Here is a 20,993-nt window from a genome sequence, read left to right on the forward strand (position 1 = left end):
TGAACCTCTGCTCAGCCAATCAAATTCAAGGAAGTGAAATATGACCGTTGACATATTTCACCTATAAAAGGAGCAACTGAAGAAGAGTAAAGGTGGGATACGTGAGACACAAAAGATTCTAAGGGGGACACAGTGAACATTTAATCTACAAGTGATAAAAGTGTGTTCTCTCTCTAGAAAAGCCTAAGTGCTAAAGTTGAAATGTGTATTTACAATTTCGGTATAAATTGTACGGGTGTTATCGAGCAGGAAATAAGTCTCGATCGGATCGTATTTGTATTCCTTAGTGAATATCCTTCTCGCGGTTTCGAGAGGAAGGGGTGACATAGGAGTTTTATCTCCGAACATCCATAAAAATATGTCTTGTTATTTACTTTCCGCTGGTTCTACATTCTAACCGACCTGTACTAACCTACCTACACCGCTCTAACCGACTCTACACCACCTAAACCGAATCACCAAGTTACAAAAACCGACCCATCAATTTCCAAACCTGTCCTATTCAAAACCAGTTCTGCCTATCCTGTAAGTGTGCTGTTTCAACCTGAAACAAACCTCTTCCGCGCTTGAACCTGGTTCAAGGGTTTGTGACAGTTTGTGTAGTATTGAAATCCCGGTGTTAATCTCTAACAGGATTAATCACCACCATTTGAGTGAGACGCGCAAACCGGCCCAACCCCGGTCCCTCAGCCGCGACCTAGATCCTAACAGGTATGTTTCGAACTCGTAACTTAACAAAACAAGTATAACTCTTTAACCAACTAGGCTAATAACACTTTATATTTTAAATTTAACACCAAATTTGATTAAACGCGGGACGTTGTAACAATATATTTTTATCCGTGTGCATCGCACGAGAATCTTCCTAATTTTATTAGTTACTTTAATTGAATTTTTATATTTTTTAGCATGTTATATCGATTCCAACAATAAATTTATGATTAAAACGTCATTTTTTTTATAAATGAATTATTAAATTAAGATTTTTTTATTGTAGGTCAATTATAATTTTGAACCCCTTTATTCAAACTTTCACGATATTAACTTATTAACGTGACATTTATAAATAAAAGATTGATAGTTACAAGTTTAATTCCTTTAAATTTGACAGTTAAATTAGTAAAATGAATATTTTATTTATTTATTTATAAATGACGAATAAATAATAAGTTAATATCGTTTGAAACCGTTAAAACAAAATATTATTAATATTTTGTATAAATTTAATAATAAATAGTCAAATTATAATGTTCGAAAGAATATGTCTTAAATCCCAATTCACCCAATAAAATTCAAATTCTATACATTTTTATTATCAAACAGTATAATGTACTAAATCTATGAAGCTGAGATTTCGCTAGAAAATAAGAAAAAGCAGCAATTTGTAGCTTAAAGGGGAAATTTGAGGAAATGACCCTCCAGATGGGCCTAATTACGGATGGTGCGGGCCCATAATTTTAATAGCGCTGGTGACCCCTTTTTTTTTGACGAAAATGTCCCTATTGCGTCACGCATCTTCATGTTGCGTGACGCAATTTTTTATTTTTTTATTTTTCAAAAAGTTTTAATTATAAAATTTTTTGGACGAAAATGCCCCAGTTGCGTTACGCAATCGCGTCACGCAATCGCGTCACGCAACCCCAGTTGCGTCACGCAACCGCGAGACGAAAAAAAAATTAAAAAAAAAATTGAAAAAAAAAAAATTCGATTGCTTCACGTAATTGGAGTTGCGTTAAGCAATGGTATAATTGTCATTAAAAAAAAGGTCACCAGCGCTATTAAAATTATGGCCCGCACTATCCGTAGTTAGGGCCATCTGGAAGTCATTTCCTCAAATTTCCCCTTAAAGGAGAGATGATAATTGAATAAAATTGAAAACTACATATGATCCTTATTGGACTGTTTTGTATAGTATAACGGGTTAAACGTTCAAAATGATTTTAAACAAAGTCTGAGGATGAACTCAAATATCTCATATAAATTTGAGGGGCAAATTTTGGTTTCCAGACGCCGTTTTTTTTGGTTGCTAAGATCCAGACGCCGATTCAGCATTGTAGTGTATAATCCGCAGAGTTTTCATCCGCCGATCTTCATCAGCATTTTCCTGTTTCTGAAGGAATACTCACAAATCGAATCAATGGCAGGTAAATATTTATCTGAATTCATTTAGTTTTGTTCGGAAAATCTAGTTAATTCTGAAAAAAAATGATGATCAGAGAAAGAACCGGCAAGTTTTGGGAGAAGAGGTAGAGCTGCAGTTGTAGTTCTCGGCGATTTTGGACGTAGTCCTAGAATGCAATATCATGCTCTCTCACTTGCTCGCCAGGTACCTTTGTGTAGGTTACTCACTCTCCCATTCTCTATCACTATTTCCTTTCAATCTGATCTGTTTACGGACAAATTTCGCTTTTAAAACTATGATTGGAAGAAATGTTATCAAAGAAGGAAATTCAATGCTTATATTGCTTAGTATATGTTAATCATGTTGACAGAATGAGATAAAATCTACATCAGAGCTTGGACTCAGAAATTGAATGATCTAAGATTCAAGGATTTGATGATAGGATGTACTAATTACTATAATGTTAATGATTTTCCTTTCTCTTGCAGGCCAATTTAGAAGTGGATATTGTTGCTTATGGAGGTAAGTGAAATCTTCTCGTAATTTTTCTTCTTATGTCATCTGTCTGTTGAGTTTGAATCTTGCTTTCTCTTGATAATGTTACCTGAATACTGCTAACTAGTGTTAGGCAATTCCTAGAATTTCGTGTTTAATTGTTCATGATTCTGCAATTGGTGCCCTAGCTTGAAATATTTTTTCTAATATTTAGAAGAAATTATCTTATTCTTTTAGAGAGCTACCCAAGGGAAAAAAATGAGAAAGTGCGGAAAGGACACCCATTTTTGTGTATTCAATTATTTGTGATTGATTTCTATTCTTAAGGTGCTTGAATATGTTAGTTTTGATTTTCTTAACACAGACAGCTAAATTTCATTGATTTTCTTTGTGTAACTTTAATAATGTATGTTCATAGATTTCTTGCATTGTCCTGTATGTATAGGCTCTAAACCACATGCGACTATCCTCGAGCAAAGGTCTATTCACATTCATGAAATGGTACTCTCCTTTGTTTCAGCATATCATTTGATGAAGACAACATTCTTTTCTTTTCTGTCTTTTTAATTGGGGATTATGTAACACAGGCTCAATGGCCGATTATCCCACGCAGTTTACCCAGGATACTTCGACCCTTGATGCTTTTGCTCAAGGCAGTAACTCAATTTCTCATGTTGCTGCAATTTCTTTGTTTTAAAATACCTGCGCCAGATGTTTTTATAGTGCAGGTGAGTATGTAAACCTTTAATTTGTTGGAGTTGATGTTTCTTAATTTTCTCTAGATTTAGAACTTCCCCAAGAGGATAAAAAACAGAAGGGAACTAAACCCTACTAAACTGGTAGAGAACATACCTGGTTTAAATAACATATTTTTTCTGTTACAAAAGGACACTGAAAAAAGGGTTTATGCTTTGGAATAATTGAGCCCAAGAAAACTATAGTTGTGGTTGATTGATCCATTTTTCTTCTTCTTGAGAACACGAGTGAAATAAAATACAAATTAAACTGATTTCCTTTTGTAGAATCCCCCTTCTGTCCCAACATTGGTGGCTGTCAAATGGGCAAGCTGGCTGAGAGGTAGTGCATTCATTGTCGATTGGCATAATTTTGGATATACCTTGCTTGCACTATCTCTAGGACGAAGCAGTCCTCTTGTGGCATTATATCACTGGTATATAATGTTTTCTTCTCCTTTGAATTATGAAGATTATCCCTTTAATGTATACCTGAAATTCAAGTGTTTGTTTCTATGTTTTAGGATTGAAAAGCACTACGGAAGAATGTCAGATGGTTCTTTATGTGTAACCAAGGCAATGCAACATGAGTTGGAGCAAAACTGGGGAATTAAGTAAGATACTCAGTGTATCACATCATACTGTTTTCTTCTTTTTTATAATTGTTGTCAGAAGTTGTTCCACTTCTATATGCTGAACTTTCTTCTATTTTTCTTAACCCGTTTAGAGCTACAGTTTTATATGATCAGCCTCCAGAGTTTTTTCATCTTGCATCCCTTGAAGAGAGACACCAGGTACTTCTGTACTTCAGATTCTGTTGAAAACAATTACTGTATAGACTCTTCTGGTATATTATTTACATTGTACTACGGATCTAGTTATTTTGTAGGATACACAATGACCTCACTCAACCGCGTGGTCTTCAAGATTGTGTCTCCTATGGTAAAATGTATTTTAAGCTTAGTTATCTTTGATAGGTCAAAATTGAAAGATTTGTTAATTTTTTTTTCTGTAGGGATAGATACAGGGAGAGTGGATTTCTCTGAAACATTATTTACAGCAGGGGAGGGCTCTGATATCTTCCTAAAGGAACACAGGCCAGCACTTATTGTAAGCAGCACAAGCTGGTAAGTTCAGTCGTGGTCTGTTTCTTCTTCTACAATGACAATAGACATTTCCTGCTTTCTCATACCATATCGGGTTTGACCATATGCGACTTTATTCACTAATAGACATTGATCTGGATCCTTTGAGAAAAAAGATTATTACTACCCACCCAGGGTCTGTAACTAAGATGATGTCTAGGTTTGATTTCCACTGAAAGTACCTTACTAATTACTCTTCCAACATTATTCACTTCCTATAACTTTTTCAAGTTAATTTCCGTAAAGAAATTTTACATGCCAAGTATAAGGAAATGTGGGAAATACACGAGCCTTTACTAACGACGGTATAAGTATAATTTACCAATACACACGGGAATCCATTATTTACCAGAAATGATGATTCTTTTAGGACTCCTGATGAAGATTTTGACATTCTCTTGGAAGCTGCAGTTATGTATGATAGACGAGTGGCTGCATTGTTAAATGAAGATGATTCAACCAGTGAAGAGATTCTGTGGAAGGATATTTGCGATGGGAAGCAATTTCCCTATCCACGCCTTCTTTTTGTGATTACAGGTGACATTTGGTACTCTGTGTAGACCATGTTTGCAAAGTTTTATTTTGAAAAAACATTGTTAACATTTTGACTTGAAAATGTTATGTAAGGTAAGGGGCCAGATAAGGAAAAATATGAAGAGAAGATAAAGACATTGAAATTAAAGCGTGTCTCGTTCCGTACAATGTGGCTGTCAGCTGAGGATTATCCACTTCTACTTGGTATGGTATATCAAGTAGTGTTTATTGCGGTTATGTCTCATTTTTCAGCTCGTTGGTGTTTGTGTAATGGTTCAATACAACGATGCAGGATCAGCAGATTTAGGTGTTTGTCTGCATACTTCATCATCTGGGCTGGATCTTCCAATGAAGGTATTCTATTTCAAATTTATTGTCCTAACTGAAACAACTGATTTTATTATGGAATATTGCTGCGATAGGTTGTGGATATGTTCGGCTCTGGCCTCCCTGTCTGTGCAGTGTCATACTCTTGGTAATTTTTTATATTTTTCACTTGAACTCTGCCTATATGGAAACCTTTTTTTGCATATGGTCTGGATCTGAGGTTGGAAGAAAAATGTCAATAATTTTATGAATTTATATTGTTATCTCAAAATGTTATCTCATCATATTCAAATCCGGATGAGATATTTTGACAAAATAAACAACTGTTTTCAAATAAATTTATCGACTATTTCTCCTCCAAATTCAGACCCAGACGAAAAAAGTGTTTCCAAACAGGCATGATATCAGTTTTCTGTACTACCTAACTGACTTTAGTTGCATGAAGCATTGAAGAACTCGTAAAAGTTGGTCAAAATGGACTTCTTTTCTCCTCTTCTTCAGAATTGGCTGATCAATTCCTGGTAAGCATGTTTGTCTGTTGGGATTCAATTAAAAGCTTGTTTGATCTGTGGATTTTTATTTATTTAAAATAGATCTTGTTTGATGAAAAAAGTTGTTTATATCTGGACTATTTTGATAAAATGACCAAAATATTCGGTAGTATTTAATATTTTGTTTAATGATTTGACGGAAGAAGTGATTGATAATTTGATATTGGTTTATTTCGACATCAAACAAGCTCCCTAAGTAAAAAAATATGGCTACAATACTTTGCAGATGCTTTTTAAGGGTTTCCCAGACGATTGCCCAACTTTGAAATCTTTGAAAAATGGAGCGCTCAAAACAGCTTCATCCGATAGATGGGCGACAACATGGGAAGCAAATGCCATGCCACTCATATCCGAGGCAAGTTTATCTCTACATGGCTAGGGTAGTAGAGGCTTTGAGAGACTCGATCAATTCGATTACCATTTTCTTCTTTTAAAAATAAAATAAACTCGATGACCATTTCTATTTGTCAGGTCACTGGGCGAAATTCGTAACTCTGCAGAAGAAATGCAAGGTGAATTAACAAAATAAAATTACTATGTAAGGGAACTAACAAAAAAAATATGTGCTTTTTCTTGGGGTGTCAAAATGAATTTAATTGTTCCATTTTGTAGCATATACAACAAGTGATTGTGTGTTATATTGATAATTAAAAAGAAAAGTAGAGATTCATATCTTAAGATAGTTCAATTGGAAAAAAGAAAAAAAGTCTTCCCTAAGCGTTTACGCGTATCATGACTGTAGAATCGTGCTAGATTTCTAACTTTTTTGAGTGAATAAACTATGGTTTAGAAAAACATAACAGATAGGAAAACGTTATCTTACTATATATAGTGTATTAAATATGGTGTTGTAATATGTAAGCAAGGAATAATCCCATATTAATCTTTGATTCCATTACTCTTAAAGAAGTTGTGTGTAAGCAAAGAAATAATATTAATTATATGTATAGTTTGCTTTGTCTTGTCTTGAAAGGTTTAACTGATGCTGTCTTTCTTTGTCCAAAAAAGTCACAACTCACAATTGCACCTCATATCAAATTTATTAATTTTTTTAGCAAATTTGTAATTCAAAAATTTTGAAAAAAATTGGTAATAAGATTCTTTAATTGTATGAATTAGTAGTGTCTAATAATGGTTTGTCATTGTTTTATTCTGTTTGTCCTTTGAAAAGGGGGAGAATATATTGCTCAGGCATCTAATGATATAAGTACAAATGTATTTTTATTTTTAAACAAAAACCCCTTTTTGTTTACATTTAATATAAAATTCTTATGTAAATTAATATCTTCAAAATTTGAAATATCACATTACTTTTGTGATAAAGTTATTTTTATTAGTTTTTAACTAAGTAAATATTGATTTTTATTTATTTTTATAATTGTTGGTTGATGTATGAGGCATGCATATAGTTATGGTCCCCCTTTCCCTTTGAATTAGTGATTCTCAATTGGTGGTCCTTGTTCTTGATGCTTCAACCATTTGATGCCAATGTTCAAAGCAATTGTGATTGATTTCTTTTACTTTTTATTTTTTATTTTTTAATGGTAAATTTCTTTAAAAAAATCCTTACAAGATTAACATTGATCCTGAGTTCTTGATTGAGTGTAATTACACCCTCAATTGAAATAAGTTCACAAAGAAAGTCATTAATCTCAATTAAGAATGTTTATGGATCATGGATTATTAATGGTGTAGTTAAGAATAACTTTTTTTTTATAAAGTTTAGGGACTCTATTGCACTTTTATCCTTCTACTATTTCCTCCACATTTTACCTATTTACTTATTTATATTAATCCATTATAACTATTTAAAATAAATTAGTATAACTTTGACCAAGTTAGGACAATATTGACATTTTTTGTGTAAATTTCATCTTGACAAAATAACTATTTTCTTTTAGTTATTGCATCTACTCATTATGAATTCAGTGGAGTGAGTATAAGGAGAAACTGTAATTTTACAAAATAATTTCTTAAAATAAGATTAATGAATTATAATATATCAAACCACATAAGAATTTGCTTTAAAAAATGATTCATTAAATTCAATAACAAATATATATATAGAAAAAACAACTAAAATTAGAAAGGAAAGACATTACCAAATAGACTTAAGTTTGATAGGAAATCTTATAATTACATAAATTTGATGAGCAAGAAGAAATGGAAATTATATCACTATCCATGTTAATACTTTATTACCTAATAATTCATATTTCATATATATTAAAAATAAATGGAAAATATTAATTATTATTTTTGATTAGATTATCTACATTCTTATTAAAATATAGTATTTATATCTAATAAATACTTTTTTAAGTTGTTGCCATTAATGCTTAATATTATAATAAGGTATAAATTTGAATTAAATTAATATTTTATTTTTTCATAATATTCCAATTTTTTTTTTAACTATCTCACATTTCAAACAAACAAAATTAGGATGAAAACAATTGATCCATACACCATCCTTACAAAAGAAAAATAAAAAATAATTTGTAAGTATTAAATTTATAATATAATAAAACAAAAGTAATACATAAAAAAATGTTAGAAGACCCCACCCATAAATGTAACATCAATGTCAACACCTTATATTATTATATCAATCTGAAAAAAGTTTCCACTTGAGCAAATTTACATATCAACCCTTCATCATTTTAGGGATGACTATAACAAATTTACATTTAGTTTGATCCTTAAACTTAGTAAATAGTTACAATTAAGGTTTAAACTTTATTTTAGTATCATAATAAATCTGATGTCACTATCTTTCTTTTATAATGGGCTAAACTGTACATCTTCTTTCTCTTTGACAATAGAAAGGGTAGAAAAAGAAACATGGCCTTCTCTTCCTTCTCTATGATTCCCATTTTGATCAAAAGAATGGCTTATTAAGCTTCACAATTACACCCTATTTCTGAAAATAAAGGACCCTTTTTTCAGATTACATTCAAAGATCACTACCATCAAAATAAAAATCAACTATTTAAAGAAAGAAAGAAGGGAACTTTTATTCTATCGATTCTCTCTGTTTTCAGATTTCTCATTTCTCATTTCAGTTTTGAGTTTTTCTTTTGTGGGTTTGTGTTGTTTTTGTGCCATGACTGCCGAAGCAGAGGTTGCCCGTGAATCGGAAATTGAAGCTTCTAATGTGCAGTCATCGCTGCACATCATCGATTCTTCTGTTGATGATAAGAAAAATGATGAATCCAAGGAATCCGATTCGAAATCGGAGCTGAAAATGCTACAAATCGAGGACGTGTTTACGAATTTGAAGCTGAATCCGATGGCAAAGGAGTTCATCCCTGCTTCGTACTTGATCGATCGGAGTCGCGATCAGTTTGCTGATGGGTATTTCGTTCCTGGTTCCAAGTTTTTGGATAACGAAGGTTTACCTATCAATCGGAGGGTATAATCATTAATCAACTTTCTCTCTATATTCCGATCAATTTAGATTTTTTGCTTAATCGGTCAATAAATTAGCTTTCGCTTGATACTATTGCTCGTTGTTGTCTTGCTTGAACATGGGTTCTTGGGTTTCAAGTCTGCCTTAGATCTTTGTTACAATGGGTCTTCTTTGTTTGTGTATTTATGCTATTTTTCTTGTAAATGTTTTGTATTAGAGGCTTGAATATTGAGAATTGTTTCTTATTTGAATGATTCAGTTTCAATATTCTTAAAATAGGAACTTGATTGGATCATTTCATCAATCAGTTCATGCTCATTAGAGCTGACATGTTGTGTGGATTTTGTTGTCTAGGGTTGTTGTTGTCTTCACTGGGATTGATATGATCAATGTGAACTTTGTTTTGACAAAAAAAAAACTAGCTTTGAATTGGAGTGTTCTTATTCTTGATTCTTTCTTCATGATTCATAATTGTTAACAGTCAGTTTATGATTCTTATTGGTTATTGAAATGCTAGCTTTGATTCTTAAATTGTTATTGCTTATCTATCAGAGAAGGAACAAGTATAATAATGGAAGGAGGATGAATGGTAGAGTGTTTCAAGCTCAAAGAGAAGACAGTATCAGGAGAACTGTCTATGTTTCAGATCTTGATCAACATGTAAGTCAATAAAATGCATATTTCATATATTCTCCACTATATATATGCATGTCTAGGTTAATGAACATGATTTTTCGAGCTAGGTCACTGAAGAGAGGCTTGCAGATTTATTTGGTCAGAACTGTGGACCAGTAAGTTCTTGAAATTCTACTTTAAATTGTGTAAATTTGAGATATTATCAAATGTTTGATCCGTTCATTGTGATCTGTGAAGGTTGCTGATTGCAGGATTTGTGGTGATCCTCACTCACGTCTCCGTTTTGCTTTCGTTGAGTTTGATGATGAGAGTAAGAGTTGGATTGATTGGATGTTCTCAGATCAAATAGTTGAGTTTAATTTTTTCTTTTTTCTTTCTCAAATTCAAGTGTTGATGTTGAATTGATATGTGTGCAGGATGTGCTAGATATGCTCTTAATCTTTCGGGGACTATGATAGGTTTCTATCCGATAAAGGTCCTGCCTTCGAAAACGGCTATCCTTCCTGTGAATCCTACTTTCCTTCCGAGGGTAATAATCTTTAGATGGATCTTGCATCATAGATTCATAATTTTGATCTCATATGCAATCTTCCTGTGATTTGTTGTTTTCAGTCAGAAGATGAAAAGGAGATGTGTGCGAGGACTGTCTACTGCACAAACATAGATAAGATTGTATGTTTTTTTTCTCTATATGAAGTTTTGTTCGTCTTTGTTACGAAAATAACCTTTCCATTCCTCTAAATTTCAGGTCTCACAGTCTGATGTCAAGAATTTCTTTCAATCGTCTTGTGGTCAGGTTCGACTTTTTAATTTAGTTTCTGATTGATGTAACATAAAATGGTTTTTTTGAAATGTGTTTTCTTATTGGCTTTCGATAATGCAGGTCTCTCAGTTGAGACTTTTGGGTGATAATGTCCATTCAACCCGCATTGCCTTTGTTGAATTTGTGATGGTAAGTAAGATTTTTCTATGAATGTACCTTTCGAGAAAATATTAGTACAGTTGTGAAGTGTTGTTTTCTGACATATTAGAGCTTCTATTAGTACAACAGCTTCAGTGTTTTAGCTTTTCGAGAAACTTGTCCACAACTTCCATTCGAGCAAAACCCATGTGCTATTAGTATAGTGTTTTCATCGTTTTGTCTTTTCAGGAGAAACACTTTTGTTTCTCTTTGTGAAAATGTTTTTCAATACAGAATTTTTGTTTCAGTCTATGATCAGAAAATGTTTTCAGATACATTAACAAAAACAAAGGTGTTTGTGATCGGGAAATGTTTTCAGATACACAAACAAAAACAAAAGTGTTTACAAATGGTCCGAATAGTTATTTGTCCACAACTTCCACTCGAGCAAAACAAGCCTTACACAGATGCAAGCGTGCTTTTTTTTTTGTTATATCTTGTCTTAATGTTGGGCATCTTCGATCAATGAATGAAATTACGTCAATTGTTGGTTTCCCAACTTGAATTTGTGATCTGTCAGCTTGATCATACATACTAGTTAACTATCTGAATCTTATTTGAAATGCAGGCTGAGAGCGCTATCGAGGCATTGAATTTGAGTGGTAAAGTATTGGGAACTCAAGCCATAAGGTAAATAAAAAAAAGATTTGACAGTCGTTTATATATATATTTTTTGTTTTTGAAATGGTTCATGTATTTTAAAAATGATAAAAATTGTACAGTCTTTTATATTCTATTCGATTTAAAACTTGTTTTTTTTACGTTATAGTAATCTTATTGTGAACTGTATTATTATAGGGTAAGCCCTTCAAAGACTCCTGTTAGGCCACAGATGGGGAATCAGAATGAGGGGGAATGAGTAGCGGTTGGAAACCCGAACACAGATCGTTGTACTTGTCGTTTGGTGTATTCCCTGGCGCAAGAAAACTCTGACCTTTTGGCGAAAGGAATGGCAAAGCTTTTGCCTGTTCTAGAATTTCCATTCTTTCTCGTCTTCTTCTTTACTTTTTTCCATTTGCAACTGAGATATAGGAGTATTTTGGTAAGCAACTTCGGTTGGAAGTTAGCCACATTGAGCCCGGGGCTGTCCCGGGAAGTTTAACTTAAAAACTATCTGCTGGTTTTTGTATGGAATTTCTGGAAACTTTTGAGATCAATTGCTTGTGTTGATTAGATGATCTGAACATACTTATAATGAGAACTCTTCATCACAAACTTTTCATCAATGGTTTTTATTTTTAATATTATTTGAATTATCTTTTTATAATTTTAAACGTTACAAAACCAGTTCAGAACTTCTTCTTAAGTTTTAAGTATAATCATTGTTAAAGTCTGACTATGAATCAACAAAGAGGATGTTACAGGTCTTTGCAGACATAGTTGCAGAATTAGCTCAATAACCTTTCTTTTTTTGTTGGAGATTTTCATTGTGGGATCCTTAATTACAGATCTAAGAGGAAAGGTTTTGTTAGGCCTTGATCTATGGAGGCTGCTCCACATGTCTTGCTCCATTGCCTGTTGATTGCTGGGATCTCTTGAGTGGTTCGATCGACATCAATTGGGAGGCTTGGCTAGTGGTTTGAAACATTAGGATTAACTGTTACACAGTGTCATTTTCATGACGCTTTCAAAGGTTAGATCTTGGATTTCTGTTGATTCTACAGTCGATCTGATCCTTTATTAGGGGATCGAGGGGCTCAATAAGTCTCAAAATTTCTCAACAAAGAGACCTCAACCTAAAACTAAATTCACCTTTGAATCTCCATTCAATTAATTTTTTTTCTATTTAATGGTAGAACTTTTATTATATTTTGAGAAAGTCCCTCACCGAGTTTTTTTATTCTGGTGTAGTTAAGTAACTCATCTATGCAATTGTTTTGTTCTCGAACAAATTCTAGTATTTGCGGTTAGCACATATTTGAAAAAATTCCAAGAAAGGAATATTGAAGAGCGGTTGGATATTACACTATTTGAGAGATTTAACAGGTGTTTACTTACCATTTGGGAGGTATATAGATAAAATTGGTGTTTACTTACCATTTGGGAGGTATATAGATAAAATTGTCAGTTAGACGACACTACTTATGTTGACAATCTTGATTGAAAAAGATTAGTTATATGATTTTAATTATTATTTTAATTTCAATCAATTTTGTTTTTTTACTCATATGTTCGATTAATTCGAAAGCTATTCTATAAAATAGAATCGCGTTTTATACTACAAAGACAATTGACAAAATGAATTGCTTTTAAAAAAGCCCAGGTAATATGCTATATATTTTTGGGGACTCAATGAATTTGCATATGATAGGTAATATGCATAGGTTTCATTACAGAACTAAATACATTGATACTCAATATTATTTTGTACTATTATGGGTGATGATATTATTGTTAGCTAGTGTGACCCTTAAAATAGAGAAGCCCAATTCTAATTTTGTATTTTTTTAAATTGTGAGTTTTTTTTTGTTAGACTTATATTTTGATAACAAAAATTATATATATAAAATATAGATATTTGTGATCTAGAAGGTGGGTGGCCGGGCCAACTATTGGTAAGCCGGATAAGTCCTTGGACTAGGGCAGCCCACTTGTTAAAAATATTAAGGTATTTAGATAAATTTATTGTAATTTTAAAAATAAAATTATATATATCAGTGATTTAATAAAAAAAACTTTTAATTTTTATAAGGTTACGAGTTCAAATCTCTCTAAAAATAATTTTTTTTATCAATTTTTAAAACTAAACCTAGGTTAACAAAAATATATCAATTTTTTTTCTAGTAGGGCTGGGGCAGCCCAAAACTCGGGGCCGGCTCTAGGGTGGCCATATGCTTTTGCATAACCGACATCACCTCTTAACCATGCCTGAATTTGAGCAAAAATTTTACGGTTAGTTCGATCCTACCTGTACAGACACAGTCTAAATCCACTTACGCAATGACACCTGTACACACAAGTGAAGTTGTCTTTTATTTAACACTTCTCTACTTCACTTATGTGTACATACGACATTGTCCGAGTGGATTCAGGCCGTACCTATACTGATATGATTGAACTAACTATGTTTTAATATTGATAATATTTTTTTTTGTGAACGTTGGATTCCGTTTCTCTTATGTATGATATTGTCCGAGTGGATTCAGATTGTACCTGTACTGATCATATGATCGAACTAACTATGTTTTAATATTGATAATATTTTTATTTGAGAGCGTTGGGTTCCGCTTTTTCTATGAAATCCGACTAATCTCCGCGGATTAAACACAAACACACTTAGCCAATTAACCAGGCGAGCGGAACTTATCGAATGACAGACTCGAACTTAGAACCTCAAAGAGGACGGGGATATCTACCTCTACTAGGCTAGAAGAGGGGATAATATTGATAATATTATTAATATGATGACGAAATTGTTTTTATTCCCAAGATTTAACATTGCTCGAAATTAACTAGATGAAATTGGTAGTTGAATAAGCTCACAAGAATTTTGGAAGAGGTGAAAATGTTATGTTTGTTGTACATATTTCAAAATGCATTTTTTTTTTACATATTACATTTCTGTGAAGATGAATATGGCTATAGTCACAATAATTTGAATGACTTTTGACTAAGAGCCAGATTTGGGCAGTTGTATATTAAAAAAAACTTAAATATTTCAGAGTTGGTCCCAAAGACAAAATCTAAAAAAAAAAATTCCTTAGTTAAAAATATTATAAGTATTACGCTAATACGGGTAATAAGTGAACATATTAATCAAACCATTTCACGAATACCTTTACTAAAATAAAATAAACATACAAAATCTAATAAAATATAAGAATATTCGATTTAAAAAACAAATTTATAAATTTAAAACTACATAGTAAAAGAAAAAATTAGATTAAGAAAACGTGAAAAGTTAAATTAATTAGGTTTTAAATAAGAAAAAACTAACTATATAAATAAAGAAAATATGAAAATCTAATTCAATTGATTTGAACTTAGTTTTGTATTAATATAAGAAAAAAAATATAAAATCGTGACAAAAACAAATTATTAAGTGAATAGACATTTGAGAAGACAATTGTAAAATATTAATGTCTATAAATTGTTTTGAAATAATAAATAATATATCAATTTATTTATATATCGAACCAAATTAATCAATTAATATAAATGTTTTAATTTATTTATGAATATTAATTTATATTTTTTATAAAAATTTGAAATAGTTTAAAATTAAAAAAATATAAAAGAATATTTTATTCTTATTTTTATATAAATTATGATTAAAATTGTATTAATTTTTATAAAAGGATGATTAGACATGATTTAATCTCACCTCAATTATAAAGTTCGGATCCAAAGCCAACTGAAAAAGGCTCTATTTGTTAAATATATATAATTTTTTTTAAAATTTTACCCTAGACTACCACCCTGCGTTGATCTGCCACTAGTTGGTCCAATCATACTTAAATAATTTTTTTTTTTTAAATTATTTTCAAATTAGTTTGCTTTGCTAACTTCTAAAATAGGGCAATACATTATTGACTTATCAAAAGACAATGCATTTTATAATTGTCAATATCTCAATGTTGTTGGTATTGGGTGATATGATGGAATCAAGATCGTGCTCATTTATTTACGTTGGAATCAAAAGAAATATCACAAAATAAATCATAAATTTGATCTCCATGGTTTCAATAAGAATTGTTAGAAGGTATTATTTTTTATTCACTTCAATAAAACAGATAGTCGGAATCTTCATCTGCCTTTTCATTGTCAGAGGTTGATTTAATACCTTTAGGTAGCGTTTGGTAAGGGATACAATTTATATATGGTATAAGTTGTACAGGAGTATAAATTGTAACGAGGTATAAATAATATAGGGTAGTATAAGTTGTATATGTTATTGTTGTTTGGTTATGAATTATAAGAAATGGTATAAGTTGTATATGGTTTATAATTTTGTGTTTGGTATATGTTATAAAAATGTAGTATAACTTGTATAAATAATTTAAAATTATTATTTATATTTATTTATATTATAAATAATATTATTTATTATTATTATAAGGTATTGTATCGTTATTATTTAATAATTAATATAATTTTAATTAAAATTTAAAAAATTAATTATAATATAAACATAAATTATGTTTATTTAATTTAAATATGATTAATAATTGTAATAAAATAAATATAAATATAAAAATTATTTATAATATAAGTAAATATAGAAAATAATAATTAATAAAATTATTTTTGTAAAAATAAATAAATATTTTTTAATTAAAATATTGAACAATTTTAAAAATATTTATATTAAAAATGATTATATATAATAAAATATTAAAATTTAATAAAATATATTTAATATATTATATAATAATAATTATATAATATTAATAAAGAGTATAATGAGAAATTAAAAATTAAATGATATATATAAGAATAGTGTTGTACCTAGGGGGACTAGTTACTATTTTATACCAAATATGAAGTATAAATTATATAGGAGTATAAATTAATACCAATAGTAAAAATGTAAAAAAACACCATATTAAAACACTAGTATAGTTTATACTATATCAATAGTATAGTACCTTTTTGTACTCTCAACCAAATATGGCCTTAATGAGTTGTTCTTGAATGGATAGTGTATTTTTAATGTATCATCTTGATTTAAGAAAATAAGAATAACACAAAAGAAAATCTAATATTTTGTTAGGCTAATATAACTAGAAAAATATTATGACAAAATTCTGTAGATTATTGACAAGATATTAGTGCTGACATAGTTGAGACTTATTTAAAAGTATAGTCGAACACTTTAGAAAACTGAAGTATTTTCCTTGAGAGCATCGTTTCTAGTCCCAATTATGTATACAATAGGATTTCGAGGGATCGAGTGTTATATAAATTCGTGTCATAACCCTAGTATTTCATTATATAACTTTCGTTCTAATATTCTCAATAATATCATCTTCTTTGATAGACGTAGTCAAGTTTAATCTTGGTGAACCACATTAAAATCTGTGTCATTCTTTATTACTTACGTCGTCTTCCGTTAATCGTTATAATAAACTGGTATCAGAGCAATATTTAAATTCGATTGTTTGTTTTTTAATTGAGATGACAATAGTGAGAATTAAGATGGACAAATTTTGGAAGACAGATAATGTGACAGATCAAGATGCGAACTTTACTAAAATGACAGAATTTATGAGGTTGTTGAAGTTGTCAATAGAAGCAAAACCGTTGAGATGATCATTTTAAAGAACAAAATGACAAATCAAAATACAGACTCTAATGAAACAACATGGCACATGGCTTATGAAATTATAATAAATATGTTTAAATATTTTTTTTTATAGTTTATATGTCTAAAAGATTTAGTTGTGAAAATATATACGTCTAGACGAGATTTATCTCTATAATAAATATATAGATAATATGGATACTAATAATAAAATAAAGACAAGAATACGATAAGGATTATCCTACCCTAATAACTTCTCCAATAAAATTATAAGGGATTTGGAAGGTAAGATTTAATATTTATTATTTTAATTTAGATTAATTAATAAGCTGCTTCCATGTTCACAAAATATGTAAATTTTTTATTATCTTTTCATTCATTTTGACTCATTTTATAAAATGATCAATTTTTATGAACACCAAATTTGAAGCAGTAGATTAGATACTATTAGTACTTGTGATTTTGTGCGTCTGTTAGGGTATTTATCGGTTTAGTTTTTGGGTTATTCGAGTTCTATGGTTCGGTTTATTCGAATTTTTAATTTTTAGTCAATTCGTAAATCGAACCGAATTCGAAATAATTCTAATTAAACCGAATTGAATTCAAATTTAATATTCGGTTCGAATTTCGAATAATTTGAATTCAATCCGAATCCGAATTCGATTTTTTATTTTATTTTTTTGAATAAATGAGAACTAGCATAACTTAAAATAAATTGTACCAGCCGAGAATTGAACCCGGGTCTGTACTACCACTAGACCAATGGTGCTTTTCTTTCTTTGTTATTTTATTATTAAATCTTTTATTCAAATATTATAATTTAATTATTTTGAACTTTTTCTTAAACTAAGTTTTAATAAATAAATAATAATAAATGAATTCAGTTTTCGGTTTGGTTTCGAGTTGAAACTCAAACTCGAAAATCAATTCGAAAACCGTATTTGAATTCGAATTGGTTTGAAATTCGATTCGAAAATCAAAAATAAAATTTTTCGAATTCGATCGGATATTCGGTTCAGACCAAACATTTAACACTCCCGGTGTCTGTTTTTATTTTTGTTTTATGTTTTTAATTTTAATGTATTTTTTTCTTCATTTGGACCTAAATTAACCTAATATATTTGTTAAAATTCACAATAACCTAATAATTTTCATCAGGAAAATAGTCTCCACTCTTCATATCAATTGAACACAAAATTCACACTATCTCTACCAAACGATTTCAAATAATTTTATCTTTAATTGAGGCAAAATAATATTTTAAAATAGTCTCAATTTAAATAATAATAATAATAATAATAATAATAATAATAAATTATTCATTCCTAAGGTGTCTCTATCACCACTTATAAACACACACAAATCCACACAAAAGTACAAGTCTTCCTCTACGAACTTATTAAGAAAATACTTGTATATTATTATATATTATATATCTCAAGGTAATTAATGACTTCTAAAACACACTACTATATAAATATTAATATTGACTTATCAAATGTAAATGCATTTTTTATTGTCAATATTCTCTAACTGATGTGTTGGGTCATCGGATGGAATAAAAATATCTCATATATTGTTTTCATTGCAAGCAAAAGACCGGAATAATACATATCATTTAATAATTAATGTTTGAAAACTATTATTTTATTAAAATCACGATTTAATTGGATAAAATTATTATATAATATTGTTTTTATCAAGATTCAAATTGTAATTTTTGTAATTATAATTCAGATTTTTTAGTTTAATTTGGTAAAAAATTATTTTCAAAATTATGATATATTAAATTTGATCCATTTACAAACATAACAATACAAAATTGTACTGATTCAAATGAAGAAATGTAAATCCATATAGCCTGATGATTTGTATCTTAATATGTCAAATTATTAATTTGTTTATTCTTTTTTTTTTTGTTGGTTTTAATATTTTATAGATCAAATATATATAGAATACAATTTAAATGTTCAAAGTAGTGAGGTGAAAGGATATTCATATTAATGTTTGAATCTCCTTTTTTCAATAATTTCGATAACTTTGATTAAGTAACACTTTAATTCTCCTATCGAGGATCTCTAATTTTTTTATTGCATTCTGTTACATTTATTGGATTCGGATGCCCTTTTGATATTATTTATTTATGATTATTTCAGTCAAAACTTGAATTGTGTTGAGTTTATTTCTTTTAAGAAAAGTGAATTTATGGTTGTTCAAATTTAACTCTTAAAATATGTATAAAGACTTGTGTAGGGAATTATTTATTTATTATACCTTGTAAGCTTCCTAACAAATCATTCCACATAAACAATGCCAATTAATTTATATTATATAGGGCTTATTTGATGTATAAGTTCATTGGAAATAATCAAATAATTTCAAAATTAATATCCTTAAATATATAAAATTAATACAAGAGTAGTTTATTCAATTGAAGTTTGAAGAGTACTATAAATACATCAAGTGTGTAAACCTTTCATTATTGTGTGTGACAAAGCTTTTTAAGAGAAATGAAAGCATACATCATTGCCCTCATAGTTTGTTCCTCTGTGATTGCAGCTTTGTTTGTACTATGTTGTCTCTTCAAAGTTAGGTCAAAAAAGAAACCAAAAACTGTTGCTGCCCCTGCCACTACAACCGCCAATTATAGGCCTCCTCCTCCCCGTCCGACCTATAGGGATGTTGAGAAAGGACTAGAGAAGCCAAAAACAAGCCGAACCAAGGATGGTGGCATGCTTATTATGGCCGGAGCTGGCGCAGTTGCCGCCACCGTAACGACAACTGCTGTCAGTCGCAGCAGCGATGGAGACGGGGGTGGGTGCAGTGGTTGTGGTGGAGGTGGTGGTTGTGGTGGAAGTTGCGGATGATCATGATCACATGCCTCTACCCTAAAGAATATGAATTGTATGAGTTTGTGCAATCTTTCTTATAATAGGCTGCACACTCTGCATTATAAATGTGAAATAAATGTAAATTTGTTCTAACTTTCTATTATAAATCTGAAATAAATACTTTTAATTGCAATTGGTTACATAAATTATATTATTTAATTTGGAATTGTATTTATTAATTGTCTAGGCATTAATATAACAAACAAATCGATCACTTGTTGTTTCGATTTATCGAGTTCGACTGTCATTTTCTTCTCTAAGGCCAACTAGTTGGCCATTGAATTAAATTTTATAGATAAACTAAAACTTAGAATAAATAGTCTATTCAATATTATTATTTGTGAAAACAGTAATACATTTTCGAAACTAGAAAGTCTTATTTAATAATATTATATAGATCATCGTGACATTGGTGACTGATTGGTGCTAACAAAAAAGTCTCACATGTTTTTTTTTTTTTTTTTTTTTTTATTTTTTTATTTATCTTCCAATAACTTAAATAAATGTACTGAAAAAAAAAACAATAAGGAAAAAATAAATATTCAACAGTGTTTTGTTATCCAATTTTTTAGTTCATTAGCAATAGTGGGATGTATTTTCAAGTAGAGATGACCAAACATAATTTCTTTAATTTATTGTATAAAGGTTTGAGATTCCAATCACTTGTAACTACAATATTTCAGATTTTGGACAAATTTATTGTTCAATTATTTTAAAAATTATGAGATGAATGAGATCCGTTAAATGATTTTAATCATGGGAGTTAGAATTATTCTAATTTATTGTGTAGAAATTAAGAAATGAATTAGAGGCATTTAATAGTTTCTTATATAGATATATAGATGTTTAATTTGTTAAAATGACTTTATCAATGATATTTCGAAGTATTTTAATTTCTTTTATAAAAATTGTGTGATTAATTATTAGATGACATATAATGA

At 30.0% G+C, this 20,993-nt stretch overlaps 3 protein-coding genes across 4 annotated transcripts; all 3 read left to right on the plus strand.

The window, feature by feature from the left end:
• Nucleotides 1-2,186: 2,186 nt before the first annotated feature.
• LOC124934117 (UDP-glycosyltransferase TURAN) lies at nucleotides 2,187-6,545 on the plus strand. Of its 2 annotated transcripts, XM_047474589.1 has the most exons (16): nucleotides 2,187-2,326; nucleotides 2,611-2,644; nucleotides 3,063-3,118; nucleotides 3,205-3,345; nucleotides 3,640-3,788; nucleotides 3,876-3,965; nucleotides 4,079-4,145; nucleotides 4,230-4,293; nucleotides 4,367-4,478; nucleotides 4,867-5,033; nucleotides 5,124-5,234; nucleotides 5,323-5,384; nucleotides 5,453-5,505; nucleotides 5,803-5,878; nucleotides 6,135-6,263; nucleotides 6,380-6,545. In XM_047474589.1, exons 1-16 carry the CDS (start codon nucleotides 2,294-2,296, stop codon nucleotides 6,398-6,400), a joined length of 1,365 nt encoding a protein of 454 aa, XP_047330545.1. In that variant the 5' UTR covers nucleotides 2,187-2,293; the 3' UTR covers nucleotides 6,401-6,545. The 2 variants fall into 2 exon arrangements, with proteins under 2 accessions (XP_047330545.1, XP_047330544.1); XM_047474588.1 differs by lacking the exon at nucleotides 6,380-6,545 and having other exon boundaries at nucleotides 2,201-2,336; nucleotides 6,135-6,320.
• Nucleotides 6,546-8,735: 2,190 nt separating this feature from the next.
• Nucleotides 8,736-12,182, plus strand: LOC124933914 (polyadenylate-binding protein-interacting protein 8). Its single transcript, XM_047474356.1, has 10 exons — nucleotides 8,736-9,323; nucleotides 9,873-9,980; nucleotides 10,064-10,111; nucleotides 10,194-10,266; nucleotides 10,373-10,485; nucleotides 10,569-10,628; nucleotides 10,705-10,752; nucleotides 10,840-10,908; nucleotides 11,486-11,547; nucleotides 11,716-12,182. Exons 1-10 carry the CDS (start codon nucleotides 9,015-9,017, stop codon nucleotides 11,774-11,776), a joined length of 951 nt encoding a protein of 316 aa, XP_047330312.1. The 5' UTR covers nucleotides 8,736-9,014; the 3' UTR covers nucleotides 11,777-12,182.
• Nucleotides 12,183-19,671: 7,489 nt separating this feature from the next.
• LOC124934787 lies at nucleotides 19,672-20,028 on the plus strand. The gene has a single exon (XM_047475293.1). It carries the CDS (start codon nucleotides 19,672-19,674, stop codon nucleotides 20,026-20,028), a length of 357 nt encoding a protein of 118 aa, XP_047331249.1.
• Nucleotides 20,029-20,993: the final 965 nt, after the last annotated feature.

The sequence above is a fragment of the Impatiens glandulifera genome, chromosome 4, assembly GCF_907164915.1.
Source record: "Impatiens glandulifera chromosome 4, dImpGla2.1, whole genome shotgun sequence".
Lineage (NCBI taxonomy): Eukaryota > Viridiplantae > Streptophyta > Magnoliopsida > Ericales > Balsaminaceae > Impatiens > Impatiens glandulifera.

Coding starts and splice junctions, on each gene's coding strand:
- LOC124934117 (XM_047474588.1), top strand. CDS start 2,304: ATGCTCTCTCACTTGCTCGCCAGGTACCTTTGT. Junction 3,346..3,639: donor CAGATGTTTTTATAGTGCAG/GTGAGTATGTAA, acceptor TTCCTTTTGTAG/AATCCCCCTTCTGTCCCAAC. Junction 3,966..4,078: donor GAGCAAAACTGGGGAATTAA/GTAAGATACTCA, acceptor TAACCCGTTTAG/AGCTACAGTTTTATATGATC.
- LOC124933914 (XM_047474356.1), top strand. CDS start 9,015: ATGACTGCCGAAGCAGAGGTTGCCCGTGAATCGGAAATTGAAGCTTCT. Junction 9,324..9,872: donor GTTTACCTATCAATCGGAGG/GTATAATCATTA, acceptor CTTATCTATCAG/AGAAGGAACAAGTATAATAA. Junction 10,753..10,839: donor TTCAATCGTCTTGTGGTCAG/GTTCGACTTTTT, acceptor TCGATAATGCAG/GTCTCTCAGTTGAGACTTTT.
- LOC124934787 (XM_047475293.1), top strand. CDS start 19,672: ATGAAAGCATACATCATTGCCCTCATAGTTTGTTCCTCTGTGATTGCA.